At 40.0% G+C, this 17,859-nt stretch overlaps 1 protein-coding gene, 1 long non-coding RNA gene and 1 pseudogene across 5 annotated transcripts in view; 2 read left to right on the top strand and 1 right to left on the bottom strand.

Annotated features, from left to right (window-relative positions):
* The window catches only part of LOC131694006 (tyrosine-protein kinase Abl), a 117,959-nt gene extending 109,580 nt beyond the window's left edge, over window positions 1–8,379 (bottom strand). The window contains exons 1-2 of one of the 3 annotated variants that reach the window (XM_058982342.1): window positions 8,174–8,379; window positions 7,340–7,823 (exon numbers count right to left, since the gene is read on the bottom strand). In XM_058982342.1, the coding sequence (XP_058838325.1) occupies window positions 7,340–7,520 (181 nt within the window). In that variant the 5' untranslated portion in view covers window positions 7,521–7,823; window positions 8,174–8,379. Of the gene's footprint in view, window positions 1–7,339 lie in introns of all 3 variants that reach the window. The other 2 variants (XM_058982343.1, XM_058982344.1) reach the window with 2 other exon arrangements.
* A 2,036-nt stretch (window positions 8,380–10,415) lies between these two features.
* Window positions 10,416–13,076, top strand: LOC131692977 (uncharacterized). Of its 2 annotated transcripts, none has more exons than XR_009306121.1 (3): window positions 10,416–11,260; window positions 11,325–11,519; window positions 11,573–13,076. It is a non-coding gene; the product is annotated as an uncharacterized LOC131692977 (long non-coding RNA). The 2 variants fall into 2 exon arrangements; XR_009306120.1 differs by having other exon boundaries at window positions 10,416–10,842; window positions 10,899–11,260; window positions 11,325–13,076.
* A 973-nt stretch (window positions 13,077–14,049) lies between these two features.
* Window positions 14,050–14,743, top strand: LOC131687917 (NF-kappa-B-repressing factor-like; annotated as a pseudogene).
* Window positions 14,744–17,859: the final 3,116 nt, after the last annotated feature.

The following is a 17,859-nucleotide window of genomic DNA, read 5'->3' on the forward strand; positions in this document are numbered from 1 at the left end:
GCTTGTCGCCCTTTTTGTAGATAGGACACACGACACCTTCCATCCACTCCTCCGGTAAAATCTCCTCCTCCCAAATCTTGGTAATCACCCAGTGCAGCGCTTTAGCCAGTAGCTCGCTACCGTGTTTTAGTAGCTCGCTTGGTATTTGGTCAACCCCAGCGGCTTTATTATTTTTGAGCCGGCTAATCTCCTCCTGGATTTCCTGGAGATCCGGAGCCGGTAGTGTAATGTCTTCCGCGCGTGCTCCCAGGTGCGTTACCGTGCCATCCTCGTCGTCTGCTGCATCGCCGTTCAGGTGTTCTTCGTAGTGCTGCCGCCACCTCTGGATCACCTCACAGTGAGAAGATTCCCGTTTGTATCGCTGCACATGTCGGCCTGTGGTACGTGGCCCCTGCGCGAGCGGTTCAACTTCTCGTAGAATTTCCGTGTCGCTTCGCGATCTCGGTCTTCCTGCTGGCGCTTTTTGGTCCGGAAAATCGAGTTCTACCTGTTCCGTGCCTGTTTATATCGCGCCTCGTTCGCCCTCGTGCGGTGTTGCAGCATTCTCGCCCATGCTGCATTCTTCTCTTCTCTTCCGTTGGTAGTGCCACTTCCAACTGCTGCGCGCATTCTTGGGCCACTCTGCCATCTTGTAGCCGCTCGATGTTTAGCCGCGGCGTTCGGCTTCGACGAAAGCTATGCACTGTCGAAAGTTTTGAGCGCAAGCATACTGCAACCAGGTGGTGGTCCGAATCTATATTCGCACTGCGATAAGTGCGGACGTTTGTGACGTACGAGAAGAATCTACCGTCGATTAGAACGTGGTCGATTTGATTTTTTGTTACTTGGTCCGGTGATCTCCAGGTGACTTTGTGGATATCTTTGCGAGGGAAGAAGGTGCTTCTAATTACCATTCCACGGGAGGCTGCGAAGTTCACACATCGTTGGCCGTTGTCATTTGATACGGAATGCAGGCTGTTAGGCCCGATCACCGGTCTGTACATTGCCTCCCTTCCTACCTGTGCATTCATGTCGCCGATGACAATTTTCACGTCTCGCAGAGGGCAACCGTCGTATGTCTGCTCCAGCTGCATGTAGAACGCTTCTTTCTCGTCGTCGGGTCTCCCTTCGTGTGGGCAGTGCACGTTGATGATGCTGTAGTTGAAGAAACGGCCTTTGATCCTCAACTTGCACATCCTTGCGTTGATGCGTGCTACTTGCAGATTTCATTTAAATTGTAGTAAGGAGTGTTTCATTCCCTCTTGTAAAATTCGCTTACCGCTGCTCATCTCTTCCGGCATTTCGACACTGTCGGTGACCGTCTCATAGCAGAGATCTCTTTCATCTAATCCTCAATTTCCGTCGGAACTCGTATATGAGACGGTCAAGGAGTTCTACTGGCTCGAATATCAACTATCTGAAGCAAAATAGACATTATTTATCACATTAAATATATTCCTTAATCCTATAATCAACTAAGGCTGTCTGCCTATTATAATTCAAAAATCCAGAATATGTCAGACAACCTTAATTGATCCCCTTCGCCACCATTTTGGCCTTATCAAGCCGTAACGCGGGTGGCGATGTGAAAACTGCCGAATAGGAGTTGAGAACAGCTTGAAGCAATATCTGATGTTGCTCCAAATATATGTGATATCCAAGACTGACTTCGATAGTTTAATGGAGCCTAGTTTGCATACTTACATAACTAGACTCCATTCACCCACGGAGCCAAAAGCCTAATATTTTTTGATTCCTTATGACAGTAGCAAGCGACGTATGTAGTATTTTTTCTGATATTTTGAAAGTTTAAGTGAAAAAACGCCGAAGATGTCATAAAAATCAACATAGAATTGTTAATTAAAGACAAATCAGCAATAAAAAAATTAAATTCCGCGTGCGTCACTGGAGAAATCAATTTAGTATGTACTGTGGAAGGTTTCAAAATCTTTTGTTCGACTTACATTTCCGACCAGCTCAAAAAAGTGGCTTCGAGAAAAACGCGATTAAAGTTTTCAGTACAGGATATACATAGTTTTCAGTACAGGATATACATAGGAGGCAGCATTGAAATTTTTGAACATTTTTCGTCTTCCTTTTTTTGAGATATCATGTGAGCACCCTAAAGCTCAATAGGCCAATAAATAATCGATTTTTTTTAATTCTAAACACACTAAAGCACAAAAACGTAACTGGAATTCAAGAAACACCTACGACCGTTTTTTTGCCTTTCTCAATAGAAAGGTATTATTGCAATTGCTCTGAAAACCGACTTTTTAACGGAGGCCCAGCGGGCCGAGTGACACATGCCATTCGATTCAGCTCGTCGAGTTCGGCAAATGTCTGTGCGTATATGTATGTGTATGTGCGTCTGTGTGTGTACGCGAACACAATCTCACTCACTTTTCTCAGAGATGGCTGAACCGATTTTCACAAACTTAGTCCCAAATGAAAGGTGCAACGTTCCCATAGGCTGGTATTGAATGTCTAACGGATCCAACTTCCGGTTCCGGAATTACAGGGTGATGAGTACGATCACGTAGAAAATGTCGATTTTAATGAATTCTCCAATGAATGGTGATGGTGAAGAAAATTTTTCCAAAATGTAACCAGAACTGCTTCGATTTGTAAAACTAGGTCACTAACAGCCATTCAAGGTCTTTGTGGTCACATTGGCCACAATCATCGGTTCCGGAAGTATCCAAATTCAGAATAACAGTCACATCGGTTTCTCGGAGAGGGCTAGACCGAATCAACCACACTCTGTCTCAAATGAAAGATGTTGCGTCCCCGTAAAAGGCTATTAAATTTTATCCTTAACCGACTTCCGATTCCGGAGTTACGGGTTGTGGCGTGCGATCACATAGCAAATTGTGATTCAAACCGATACTCCGATGAAAGCAAAAATGATAAAAAATTTCGTTTAAATGTCTCTCAAACAACTTAAATTTGCAGTTCTAGGTCACCGACGGCCAAACAAACTTTCGTTGACTACATTGACCACCATAGACGGTTCCGGAAGTGCCCGGGAAAAGCGGCCATCTTTCAAAACTAGCAAACTCATATCAATTTCTCGGAAATGATTGGGCCGATTTTCACAAACTTAGTCCCAAATGATAGCTATATTATCCCCACAGATGTCTATAAAATTTCGCACGGATCGCTTATATGGTTCCGGAAATACATACTGAACCGTCCGGTCACATATGAAATTCCCATATAAGCCGGAACTCAAAAATTTTTCGAAGGGGGGACCCCATGACATTTCAGAAATCGAATTCGTATTTTTGATGCCAAACATCTTTAAAGTTCATGAACCGTCGAAATTTTATGTTATCCCGGAAATTTTTTTTTATCAAAATCGACTTTTTGGGACTTTGCCGATTTCGCACCTTTTTTCAGTTCAATATTACCGTGGCTGTTTTTTCTTTTACAAAATTTTAGAACTCGAATAATGATTTCTTTTCTTGTATATAATTGTCATGTCATGTATAACAATAAAATGTAATATATGCATTTGAAAGCTTTTAATGAATATAAACAACGCAAACATTCTCGTGTTCATGATTGAGAAATGCACAATTGCACCGCTAGGTGGATTAAAACAGGTTTTTCAATTTTTGGACCACTGTGTGGCCTCCTGATGCATCACATCGAGGCGTATTGCAATCAACATCTTCAAGCAACATTTTGTTAGATATAATGCAGTCAATATAAAAAGCTACAATTATGTACAATAGAATGTGGAAGGTAAAAGGAGTCTAGTTTAAATAATAGTATAAATTATTGATAAAACTTAGTGTAAAGTATTTAAACTGATACATGTAATATTGCTTGAAGATGTACAACATCTACTGATCGTCAAAAAACTATTAAATCGTCGGGTGTTCCCAGATAAGTTGTTGATCGCAATGGGCTCGAGCGTTTGTATGTTAACCTTCCTATATATCAACTTTTCCAAACCAAATGGAAATGAAAGCTTCCATTTACGTTTCTGAAGATGGTAATGTTGTAAATCCAACATAATGCTTTAACAGTTACGTTTGTTATTTCTTAAATACCATTTACGTCAATGTCAAAATTAGTTACGTGCTGTGGAACAGAATCAGTCACGCACAACATGAATGACGTACGGAACGCATAAATGCGCACAGGGGAAATAAATTCAATTTTTGCTGACTATAAACGGTGACCAGACGTGAAATTGACATTCCGTTAGGTTGACGGAAGCTGATGTATCGTTTGAATCATACCTTGAACATTTCATAATCGAAATATACCGTCAAAATCGCAAAGCATAATTTAGTCTGCTGCATAAACTGCGACTGGTGTTGGCATTCCCCTATAACATTCAATTACGACTTGTTCCTACTCACACATTTCACCCGCATCAATATATTTGTTTAGCCGATAATTATAAAGATTTCTATCAACCAGACAGACGATTATTTTCGGTTGGGAAAAGAGAAAAATATTGTTCTTATTTCTCCTCGAAAGGGGGAAAATTCTAAGATAGATTCATATTGTTGTCACTCCCCCACTGAAAATTGCACGGCAAACAGCTTTCGTAATCGATAATCGTACTGCTCTAGTCGACAATCAGCATGCTTGCAGTACGCATTTTTCTTTTGTGTTCTTTTGCTTGTATTGCTATTCCTTGTGATGATGACTGTGCAGCAGAGTTAAAAATATTCAAATTCATTGAATGAAAATTGAACATATTCAGCCGCATTCATTTTCAATATTCAGTAACGCAACTGAAAACGTCAAACGAACTAACCGCCCATTCATCCATGCAAATTTTCATTCGTTTCCGATTATTACACGAAGCGGCCATGCAGCAACGAATCAAACGCATCACAGTAGGCCCTGGCACAATGTAAGCGATGATGTTTGTTGTTTCATATGCTTTACCGGCATTTGAAAACATTTTCCTAGATAACTGTGTAATGAATTTATTGTACGATATTCAACTGAATGAATAACATGGACATTTGAATGAATATTTTTTTCTATTCACCGCGAGTCGCATCAGGTTCATTTTCAGCCGTCAAAAAGAGCTTCGATTATTTTTAACTCTGCTGTGCAGGGCAAGATTGCTAGAAATAGAGCTGCCGTTTGAACTCGAAAAAATATCCGAACTATGTGGAAATACTATTCATCCTTTTATTGTCATCTTGCTAACAAACAATATGACGTGCTAACACATTTAAAAAAAAACAGCTACCTTCCGAAAGATTATATTGGTGCAGATGTAATTACTCTGCCTAACGCAACATCACAACAAGCTTGGATTGTACAGACTTTAGACACGTATGCAGACGTCATTCGCATAACTGTCTCATATACATAGAAATACTGTAGAAAATACGACAGTTACGCTGATAACTACAGTATAGAACATGAATGAAAAAGGCAATCTGCAGCAGCATATTCCGCAGTGTGCAAGCTGGTTGTATCGTTTGGCATAGCCATGCCAAGAAACAAGCCCAGACTTGTTGGGTTCGAAAGGATTTATTTGGTGTGGAAGAGAATCAATGCTAAAAATTCAGCTGCTGCGATAAGAGTACTGGTATTTTAGCAGGAACTGGGAACCGTTCTGAAATAAAATCTTTGATCTTCAACTCTACTAAATATAACTACCTGCCAAACACTACGTTTTTTTATATATACAGAGAACGATGTATTTAAAAATTAGGTAAACAATGGTAAACAAACTTAATCAAATTTTCAAAATGATTAAATGTACGTTAATGAAATACCTACTCTGGGGAACTTTTTTTTACTAGATACATGATTTTCTATTGTAATCTCGATACCAATGAAAGTATTGATCTTCTTTGGTCGTACAACGCAGGATTTGGCATCTACTGCACAAAGTACATGCTACTAAAAAATAACTTGATAGTGAATTTAAGTAGTAATAGTAGTGATAGCGGATCGTTTGCATTTAATGTAATTTTGTTGATTGAATTTCTAATCTGTGATCTATCTGACCTTTATCTATCGAGCCAAGTTGGGCTGCTAATTTCATACTTAATGGCGGATGAAAAAAGGTGTGCTTTAGGGCGCTCGAAAACGTAGTTTCAGTTACCAATGCTAGAAGCCGTATATACTACTGCACACTCCACAAGTGTCACGGAAGGCGAATATTTGTTAATATCCAGCTTTTTACATGCCATAATGATGGTCTAAATGGTTTAGTTCGTAAGTTCGTTTAATTGCCCTTTTTTGGCAATTAAATCGTTTACGCCAGCTTGACAGTAACACCCAGTTGAGGATATCGGGCGTTCATTGAATAAACATCCAACAAATTGGACTAACGTAGGTTGACTTCCTCTTGCTGGGTGCTTGACGTAAATGATTATTGTCAAAAAAGAGCAATTATACGTATTACGAAGTAAACAATTTCACTGCCATTATGGCACGTGAAAAGCAGGAAAGAAGCTGGATTTCACTTCTTTTTTACCGACGCCAGAGAGGTGACTCCACTATCTGGACTAGATATCAATCCATCAACTCATGGACCTGGGGATCAACGGCTCCCAACGACCTCGGCTGAAATTGAACCCAGGCCAACTGGAATGAGAGGCGGCCACGCTTACCTCAGCCACCGGCGCCGTCGGAAAGGAAAATGAGGCTATATCTAGGAACTAAACAACAATATTTTAAGAATTTCGGTTTCTTAGAAAGATAGAAAAATATATGTCCCGATCTTGTCAATGTTCCTTTTTAATCAGCCTAAAATTCGCCAAAGGACTGATAAAATCGGGTTTTCAATGTATCCCAATTAAACCACTATGGATCTCATCTCAAATGCGACAGCCGATTCCGGTTCAACTGGTTTTGGAATCGATTGTTGCATTTGACCAGGAATTTATACTGATTTCATTCAGGATTTCGAATCAAATTCCGAATGGCCTACACTAAAGGTTTCAGATTAGCAAGAAGTACTCCATATTATACCTGGACCATTTTAAAATTATAATAAGCAAATGAGCAATTATTCTAAATGAAAACTAAACAAATAAATGGACGAGTTGAGTTGAAGACAACATTGAAAGCTTGGGCATAAAAGTCGCTTAAAACAACAGAAGACAAACGATTAAATTAGAAAAAAAATCAATATAAGTGGTTGGAACCGATTTAAGCATAAGAAACGTATAAACCTTACTATGCTCCTTCATGCTTCCTACATGTATTTTCTGTGATAATGACTAGAGGTAGTTGACTTGCTTTTATTCTATTGGTAATTGTTCATAACTGACCATAAACTTATTTATAATTATACATTGGTCCAAAAAACAGGCTAGTTCAGATAGATGCCGATCACGATTCGTACGTTTAGAAATTCGCTTACCACTATGCTCTGTGAAGATGTTCGATCCAAGAATGCGCGAGTCCTTAGGTACTCGGGGCTTGTTTCGGCTAGACCGAATTGAGCTACCGGCACCCAGTGTTGAGGAAGAACTTACTGCAGCCCCTCCAGATCCTCCTCCGCCCCCGCCAGAGGAGCGCTCCTTAACTTGCTGGGCTCCCATTGATCGGTCGTCTCTACTGCACAAGTAAACTTGAACTAGACGATTCTCTCAACGCCGGAAGTTAGTCGCCAACATTCCACTCTTTTACGATACGATTATTTTCTGAACTGACCGCCCACTACTGGCTTGGGTATACCATTTTATTGACTGAATTATTAATATGTGATTATTTTGATATACTTGTGCAACACAATTTTCACTTCCTTCAAATTAATAACTTGTATTCTCACTACTTTTCATCGGACAAAACACACATACATACAACCATGAATTCAAATTCTTTTTTTTCGACTCCACAGCTTCCTAGCAGTAAAGAAAGCAATAATTGGTTCCACTCCCTCTTGCCACAAATCTTCCACGTCTGGAACTGAAACCCTTCTGAAGGGAATTTATTCCGGTTGGCCAAAGTGAATTAAACTCTCACTTCCAGACGAACCACATTATGTGGTCCATGTCACCACTAGCACTTGCACTGAAAATTTTCCTTCACATCTCACTTGTCCCCCATAGCCCGGTTGTTATAACGGGAAATGCCAGGCGCAGCCCAACTCCGAAAAATCACTTCCTTTTTCCATGAATGTGCAAGCCTTTTGTTGTCGGAAATTCGAATTTTTCACTGCCCTTCGAATTAAATTAGCTATTTCTACAATCACCTTATTTTTCACCCATTACACCTTTTCGTATTTCATCCAATGAAAACTGTTTTCCACCGATGGGATGGCGAAAGTAAGAAAAAGAAATATGGTCGCGAATTCCTGTAATCGCGGAGTAAAAACGACACGAATTTGGAGATGGACGTCCTCTCGATTGGCTATCGCTTTGCAGACTCGACTCGAGTTCGGGTGGATGAAAAACCTTTTGCTTCTTCTTTGCGTTTCTTTCTGTCGCCAGTCCTCAAACTCCATGCAAGGTAAGTAAACAGTGAGAAGGTTGGATGAATTAAGTCGCTAGCTTTTTTCGCTAAAAGTTCAGCTCGTGGTACACGTACACTCAGACCAAGGGGTAAAAGTAGAGCACTCTAGTTAGAGTGTGGCCAAGAAGCCATGACGTATCCAAACGAACATGGAATTTGACATATACACAATAGAAATATGTCAAATTTCATGTTCGTTTGGATACGTCATGGCCTCTTGGCCACACTCTAACTAGAGTGCTCTAGGTAAAAGTCATCTGACGAACAGAGATACCATCCAAGATAGAGGGTGGGAACATTTGACACTTTTGAGTGTATTAGTATTATACTTGCAAAATTTAGCATGGCGGCCGGGGCCCTTGAAGTAAACATAAACATCCGAACGAGCATCCTGATTCTTTGGCGCACGATAAAAAGTGAGAAAAGGCCGAGCTTCACCTCGGATCTACCGATTAGAACACTCATGGACACTTTTTACCTCGAAAAGACCGATTGAATTAACGATAGCGGCCCTTACACGTTAAATATTTTGGTCAATACTAGAGAGTATTGATAAAAGTATTGTACGTGTAATGGAAGTATTGATGTATTGACGATGTGCATTTCAAATGGGATTGACGTATTGAAGCAATATCGTCAATACTGTATTGACAAAAATATTGAACGTGCAAGGGCCGCTTATGACCGAACCGAAAAAAAAACTTATGGCAACAGAAAGGTACACTACGTCATTTGTTTGTGCTTTTCTTCTTCATATCCTCTTGTTTTTTTCGGTTTCATCAAAGAAAAATGACAACCGCACTCACACACAGAAAAAAAATGTGCACACATATTGCGAATCTTTTCTAAAATCCACATCGTGACATTTCAGCCATGCGAAACCAAGTCGTGCGCCGAATTAAGCGCATGTTCACTTTGCGTTAGTGCAAGCGAAAAAACGAGTTGACGTTTATTTTTGTTTCGTTCGACTAATGTGTGCCACATATAGCAACAAATCAACGAAACGCTAGTTTATCTCAGGATAGACAATACCATCAGGTATATTAAATTTTAACATTTAATGAAAACTGTCTTTATTTGTTTTCTTAGACCAGAAACCAGACTTTTGGATCGGTTTTTGACTTTGATCCAGAACTGTACCAGAAACCAGATAGATTTCTAAACAAGGGGCGTGACACTTCCAATAAATTATAAAATATTATACAATTATAAGAGCATGTTCAGGAGTGTTTCAGTTCTAGATTCATAATTTCGACAGTTCTATTATATAAAACTGAAAATTTTAAAACATGAACTTGCTGTCCCCAGCAGCATTTTTAGCGGATGTTCTATTCAGTTTAAAATTCATGTATCGCCATGCCTTCAGCGTTACTGCATTAAAATTTATTTTTCCCCAGTCTATCGGGTCTGAGTGTCTGCACACAGAAAAAAAAATATTGGTAAAAGTAAGAGTGTTCCGCTCTTAGCAAAAAACAACCAACGCCAACTATTAGGTTGAAAGTAAATCTTTTAAATTTATCAAGAATAATAATCAAAGTAAAAGTTTTCCTTTTAAGCAAATGAAGAATAGTACTCAAAACAAAAGTTTTATTTTTAAACTAAGAGTATACGTTGGTTGTTTTTTGCTAAGAGTGAAAAACTCTTATTTTTACCAACATTTTTTTTCTGTGTGTGCTGAAAACTTTGCATGTATTTAAAACACAGTTCTAAATGCGTTTTAAAATCAGTAACAAATAGAACGGAGTCATATAACAGTTTTAAATTTTGAAACAAAACTGTTCGAAATTATAAAACAAAACGCTCTGCTGGGGATGTGAATGTTTCAGTTCGAGTTCTACTTTGAAACTCCTATACAAAATAAAACGCTCCTGAACATGCCCTAACGTTTTTGTATAATTATATACAACATTATAATTTTATACACTTTATAACCATAGAATTTTCGAACTTGTTTTCGAACATATTCTCAGTGTGCGGTGGATTTATGAGCTATCATTTACTATTGTTGACATTGTTGAGTTGAAATCGATCGACAAACGAAAATATCAATCCAACAATGAAAACGGAAGCCTTTGCACTTGTACCACATACCAAAGCACCGAAACCGACCTGATTACACTGCAGAAGAATAACTACTTGTGATGGAGTAGCAGGTATAAGCAATCCAACAATGATTCCCATCCACGGGTGTCATTTTGTGGTTTACGTGTTGTTTGATTGTCCAATATAACAAATGAAAAATCTTTAGTGAAATAATGCCGTAAATATGCTCCGCAAAATACCGAACCGAAGACCAATTTGCATTGAAACATCGACGACTACAGAACGCGCTACGAGCTGGATGAACATTGGGACCTTCGGCGTATTTTCCTGGAACGACATCAACATTGAATTCCGGAGGACGAACTCGTATGTTTGCTCAGTATTTGTGTATGTAGAATTGCTACACTTCCGCTACTCCCCAGAGACGATGGAACGTCTTAAGCAGCTGTTGGAGGGGGTTGCCAATAAGTATCGAGCTTCCAGAAGAAATTAACTTCAGCGAACATTCGTTTCGGCTTCGAATGCTGCTGCATCCGAAGTACAACGGAAAGGACCGGAAGATCAGGTTTCTCACAGCGGTGCTCTACTGCGAACGGAATACTCCAGTAAGTTTAAGCATGTGCAGCTTCACATGTCGAGAAATGCCGGAGGAAAAATCTTGAGCCAAATAAAGGTGGGAACGCTTGTACTGATTGACGCGATAGGCGATTTGGATAAGCTGGTTAGAAAAAATGTAAAGATCTCATTCCTGAAAAAGATGGCTAACCATTGCTACAAAATTGTTGTAAGATATTTTGTTGTATACGACTTTATTTTCGAAAAATTTTCAGTGTTTGTTTTTCTTTCAGCGGAAAAAGCAATCCGTCAATCTAGACAACGAAAGCGTCGAATGTAAAGAAATTGACGGAACTGTAGACCGCCGGGTCATATAGTTAGGGTGACCATACGTCCTGGTTTCCCAGGACATGTCCTGGTTTTGCATTGACTGTCCTGGTGTCCTGGGAAGTCGAGGAAAATGCTTAATTTGTCCTGGTTTTTCTCCTGTAAGCCTAATATATTTCTATCTATTCAGTCTTCGATTTTCACTATTCTCTAGATCGCAGTAACGACCGACCGCAACCATAACTGCAACGTATATTCATCCTCAATCGGAATGCGACAAATAAAACTTAATATAGTCGAATCTCCCAATTGTACCTTCCGATGTTTTTTTAATCTCCCAATGGTTACCAGCGCTTCTTCTCAGCTTAAATCGTCATTCAATTCCCTTTGGTACCTCTGAAAAGACACATCGCCATTTTGGTGCTTTTGCTTCTACTTGAGTTCTCTTGCTAGTGGCTTTTTTTCGTCTTACTGGAAATCCATTCCATAAAAAGAAAAATAGCACCTAATCAGTCGCTCTGCTTGTCAACAGTGCAGTGAATCAAACGAACGTTTCTACCTAAAGTCTGCTGTCTATATGCACCGTGCCAGTACTATAAACAAGCAAAGCAATCGAATAATAAATTTCGTCCAAAGCTCGTGTGAACAATAAAGCACCGTTACTTTCATCGATGCGATATCGATAATTCATTTCAAGATGTTTGAAACTCAACAGCAAATTTGCAAATGCAGTTTAGACTAACGGAAGTCGTCGTTATACAAGCTCACCACACTTGTTACTGATAACATTTAAAACTTTGGCTATAACGGAAAGCTACGCAATGTAAGACAACATGCAGTACGTCGTTGAGCATGATAATGTTAGGACCAAGATTCCCGTTTATATTGACAAAGATAAGATTGATATGCGTCTGCACAATCTACACCTGGGTATTATTAATAAATTTATTACAACCGTCATGTCGGAATACGTAACGGTGAAATCCTTTAAGTTTAAAACCCGGAGAAAATTTAGGTATTTCCAACGGTTTTTGTTTCGTGAGAATGCGAGTGACCTATTCCTTCATATCTGAACTTTCAATTTAAAGCAAAACGCGTGACCAAATCTCAAATCACGCTGTGCACGTATGAAGGACAGACCCCTGCGTGCCCTACGTTGTTACACAAGAAGACACACTACGAGAAACCATGTACACAAACCTCTAACGAAGCAATATCAACTGCAAGCATACCCATCACACAGCCCTTCATCAACATCAACTAAATCACAAACCACCGGAGTTGCAGCTCAGGCACCAACGAATACTGGAACAACAGAACGTACGAACGAACGCACAGCGTGAACGATCATTGTGATGTGCCTACTACTTCCCAAACAACTGCTAGCACCACCGATAATAAAGTAAATAACAAAGAACATGGATACGCGATGGTGACCCGTAGGCCCCACAAGCAACTCAAACCAGGTAATCGTGAAAGCCCATACAACATTAACAGCGAGAATAGCATGAACGATAAACCTAGAGAAAGCAGACTAAGTGATCCACAAGCAACAAGAGGCAATGAAATAAATAGATTTTCAACAAGAAATAAGATCTTTAGGCAAAGTAACAAATACACTATACACTAAAATTCGATTTATTTATTTTTATTTACACATTGATAATATTAAAAGTTCTACGGCGCAGGTAATGCATTGAGGAGTGTCGAATAAAATGCGTGCGAAATATCTATTGGACGATTAACATGCCTTCACGCCTGGACGCTGAACAGCGACGAATCGCCGAGTGTAGCATCCTACCTCAGTCAAAAAAATGCGGACGAACAACATAGCAGGGAGTATGTAATGTCGCGCTCAAATACGTGCTGCGAAATTTCAAAATCGGTTACTTATTTCTGCTTGTATTTAACGAAACCAAAATTCAGAATCACCACCTCCCTCATTCATTAACTTCCCAACTGACTGAAACTTCATGCAGAATGGAACGCTTGAGTGCAGAGGAAATATAAATTACTTCACCAAATAATGCATTTATTTGTTTTTATGTGGAAAGTTTGAAGGCAGAAGCTGGCATCTTCTACATATTCGAGCGTACGTGAACTGCATAATCAATATCTGGTGCACTTTTGCTCAATAATCCCTCTCATAGGTAGAATGGAACCTGAATGCGCTGTGTCGGGAGAACGAATGAAGAGGGAAACGAACCAAACATTTCTTTCATCGCGGCGTGCATGAATTGAATTTTGTTTTCTTTCAAGTTCACGCAGGGATGTCAATTTTTTCAAGCTCGGGCTCAAACTGATATTATTTACACCAAGCTATCCGCCAGTTTTCATATAACAATCGATTAAACGGAGAAATTTTTGGTAACAACGGTAGGTTTTGCAGCTCTCAAGTCGAGAGATAATGGTTGTCAACGGAGATTGCCAGGCATAGCGCAGGGAAGCTACTTGAGATCACTGATGTTTCTGATTTACGTCCATGTCGTGTTTTTAGTACTGAAAACTCCTCGCCGGTACTGCACAGATCATCTCAGCATTAAACGTTTGCTTATGGTGGTGTAGCAAGAACTACCACTGTGGAATTCCGATGAAAGACTTTCTGGCAGAGCCTTCCTCCCAGACTCCCATAACTTTTTTACTGTCCAAGCTCTGCATGCCAGACCCCAGAACTTTTTAACTGACGAAAACATGCGGAAAAGGCAATGTCGATTGAAAGGTAACGGGGGGAATCAGTACCCTTGCGACTGTCCTGGTTTTTTACTCGTCTGATATGGTCACCCTAAGTTGATGACTTTAAGGAGAAGAAAATCGACTAAAGCAATTTGGGATTCAAGTAGCTTCAGAAGATTGGTTGGAGCGGCGGTTCATTAGGATCTAGGAACGAGGGAACAGTTGATCCCATCAATTGTCAAATCAAGATAGGACGCCGAGGTCTTGGTGGTAGATCAGCTGAAACAATGAAACAAAACAAGAAAACCGTCAAAATTGATACCCGCAACGAATCCTACGAAATTGATATCAACTTCTATCGGTGGACTATGCAGAATTTTCGAGACAATGGCATACGATTTAGTATTCAGCAATGAGTTTACTAAGGAAGAACGCACATTATTTCACATGTACAATTTCAACTGAATCAGATTCAAATGCTTATACTCGGATGTGCACAATATAACCCAACTACGTGTTCTTTTTAGTATGGTTCTGAAGTTGCAATTAAAGACGTTTCGACGGTGATAAAGATGGGACTAGGCAGTTTGTTTTGATTGAACGTAAAATGGTTCCCCACGACTTATTAAAGCACATCCTTGTAGAAAAAGATCGCATTTTTTGTGAAATGTACAGCATAGAAGATCCCGGATCCGAGAAAAAAGTGATTTAATCGTTTTGTGTATTGCAAACGTATTCAAAAACAATCCATAAATACATAAATCGTGCTCTCCACAACTACCTTCGACTCTTCTTGGGATTTAGTTGCAGCATTTATCTCCTAATTTTTTGGCATCTTTCTGATCAATCTATTTTTCTCCAACCAAAGGTATCTCTGTGGGAGAAACCACTGAAACATCAATATCAATTCGAGCCAATTCTACACCAAAAGGTTCTATCGTGGAAAAAGTTTCATTCTTCAGCTGATCAAATTGTTCATCTCGTTCAGGTATCGTTGATATCGTTTCATGTTTAATCTTTATTCCACTTCTCCATTAGACGAGTTGAACGGGAGAACCTCCTCCATATAATCTTCCATTAGTCGTTCAATGGGATTAGACACGATTGGTATTGGTGGGACATTCCGGCGGTCTTTTTCGTTATCCCGAAACGTTCTAATTAAAGAGTCGATGATCTGTTGACGTTCACGCCAAGTGTGAAACTCTTCTAGTTTTGTTAGACATAGCTCATATGCAAAATTGTTGTATACTCAGTCTTGAAAGGTAGTTGAATGCCAGCAATTTCCTTATTAAGCCATTTTAAACGACGATTATACAAGGGTGATGGAAGTGGATGCAGTGCAGACATCAGGGCAATGTTCTCTTGACATAGACGACAGGTTTTTTCATATCCATATATTGGCTCTGCCGTAGGAAGTTACTACTATCTACATTTTCAAATTTTGCATCTACTACATTTAGGAAACTTTCAGTTGTATCCAAGCAGAGGCTTGGAATCCACTCGACATCAGCAAAATCATATGGCTCGCAGTTCTTCCTGTAAAAGTTATTCATAAAATAAAAGAAACAAAACGAATTATGATACAAACCTTTGACGAAATGTTTCTTGCAAATCTAAAGCGATCTTGTGTCCGATTTAGAGGAGAAGCTCGAAGCGGATGTGCAAGTTGCTACCCAAGTTGAGGATTGAATCACGTCGACAATATTTGGAAAAAGGCGAAGTTGATAAGGTTGCAGAACCTGAAGCCAACGACGTTGTTGAAGCGGTCATTCTGATGATTAGTATCAAATTGAGGCATCGGAGATAGGAGCGGGAACTGCAGGATCGGGAGTCAAACTCTGTGGCAGAAGCATAGTTTTTGCTATATCCCGGTCGGATGATGGAAAATCTTAATGTGCTGCTGTGAAATGTTACTGAAGAACGCTGGAATTGTGGTTGTTTGCTGCTGTTGCGGTTGGGATGGCTGAATTATTATCGGCGTTAAGACAGACCTATTTTGAGGTAAAGAACTTGTAGAAACCAAGACCGGGATTTGACAAAGCTGCGTTTTTTGTGTATGGCTCCGATTTTACTAAATCAGGAGAACCCCCACAGGTAAGTCCGAGTAAGTCCAGCCAGCAAATGAGCCCGTAATTCTTGCTGGTTCTAGTTAGTGTCCAGCTCCAGTGACACAACCTATTCTAATTAGGATCGGTTGTGTCACTGGAGCTGGATACTAACTAGAAACACCCAGAAATATATAAAATATTTGGGTACTTACCATTTGTAGCATGTTCACCTTTTTCGTAGTTTTTGTCATTATTCGTTCACTACGCTCACTATGCCAAAACGCATCACATCAAGAAATATTCAGACGCTTGTGTACAAATATTCCCTTGCATGCAATTTTAGCCTATTTCGGATGAACTTTCAAAAAATATTCCGTCTCACCGAAACCCAAATGCGCATTAGAATGAAATGGATAGATACGAATGTGTTAAGAGGAAAGAGTATTCTTAAAATTCAAGCGAGAGAAATGATTGTCGAGAGTAGTATTTGTAAAAATACGTACTTCCGACTACGAATACTCGAATCACTTGACGCCTATCTGAGGATTTACAGAACTGCAACTCGTCCATTTCGATCCTGATCGTGGAAGAGGCAGCAGTGTGAAGTTCTTTTTTTAGTATCGCGGTGTGTTTTATAAGGTAGTTTGTTAAAAATGTGAGAAGTTTTTAGGATTAAATTTATTAAAAAAGTTCCTTTCCGATAGGCATAGCTAGTGCGGTCAGTGAATTGTGCGGTCAGAAATACAAATTTGAATTCGCTACATTTCGTGCGAACTTGTGTGTGAAAAGAAGGTAAGATTAAATAATTGAGTTGTGTGATAAAAAGCTTCAAAGCGTCGAATAGCCGATCGACGGCTTCTTTTCTTTTATTGCAAAAGTTTGGGGATTTTCCGCCATCCGCGTTCTAGCGACGCATACGCTCGGCACGCCGCCCGTCTCGTTTACCACCCTGCTGACCCCACGTTCCGGCTTCGAAAGTTCCCGACGCTTTTGGTAAAAGGTCGGAAGGAAGCAGCAAAACCATCAACGCGCTTCGTTAGAGCGACGGCCATCATCATTATCATTGAAAAGTCGGCCGAATTCAACGCCCAGTAGGCAAAGGCCTAATTAGCGTCATCATTGCGACGCCATTGTAGACGCCGTTCGTCGCCATCGCTGAATAGGTTTGCGATAGGAAGTCGGTGCCGAAGCCGCAATACCAGTCGGCACCCAGCTGAGATGCAGCTCTACTAGATCGACGCTGTTCCTGAAATAACGCATGTAAGTTAAAAATAGATCATTGATCCGTGCACGTAGATCCATACACACACAACACTCAAACCTTCGAAAGCTTTCTTTGCCGCTCGAAAGCTAAAGCCGAGCGCGCATTTGTACTGCTCAGCGCAGCTTTATCCGCTAGCAGGAAATTTTGACCGCACATAGGTAGACAGAAAAGGGGAAAGCTAGAAAGGGAAGGAACACGAAAAATGTAAAGCTAAATGAATATATGAAACCTAGGTTAAGAATAAAATGCCGTATTTTAATCCGTCCAATAAAATGTTTTCCTGTTAGTTCGTGTTACCTGAAATGTTTGTATTTTTTATGTTAATTAGCTTTCCCGTCTAGTGAATTTGGTTCGAGAAGATTTCTCACGTTTCGCGTCGTTTCCGTAGATTTGAATTTTCTTTGTGTTTGTTTTACTCCGATGGGCTATCGGGAATTAGTCCCCACTACTACTTACGAAGCGAGAGGGAAAGAGTGTTCGACTGAGTTCTGCCTGTGATGATAACTGATCGTTTTT

The sequence above is a fragment of the Topomyia yanbarensis genome, chromosome 3 (genome assembly GCF_030247195.1).
Source record: "Topomyia yanbarensis strain Yona2022 chromosome 3, ASM3024719v1, whole genome shotgun sequence".
In the NCBI taxonomy this organism is placed as follows: domain Eukaryota; kingdom Metazoa; phylum Arthropoda; class Insecta; order Diptera; family Culicidae; genus Topomyia; species Topomyia yanbarensis.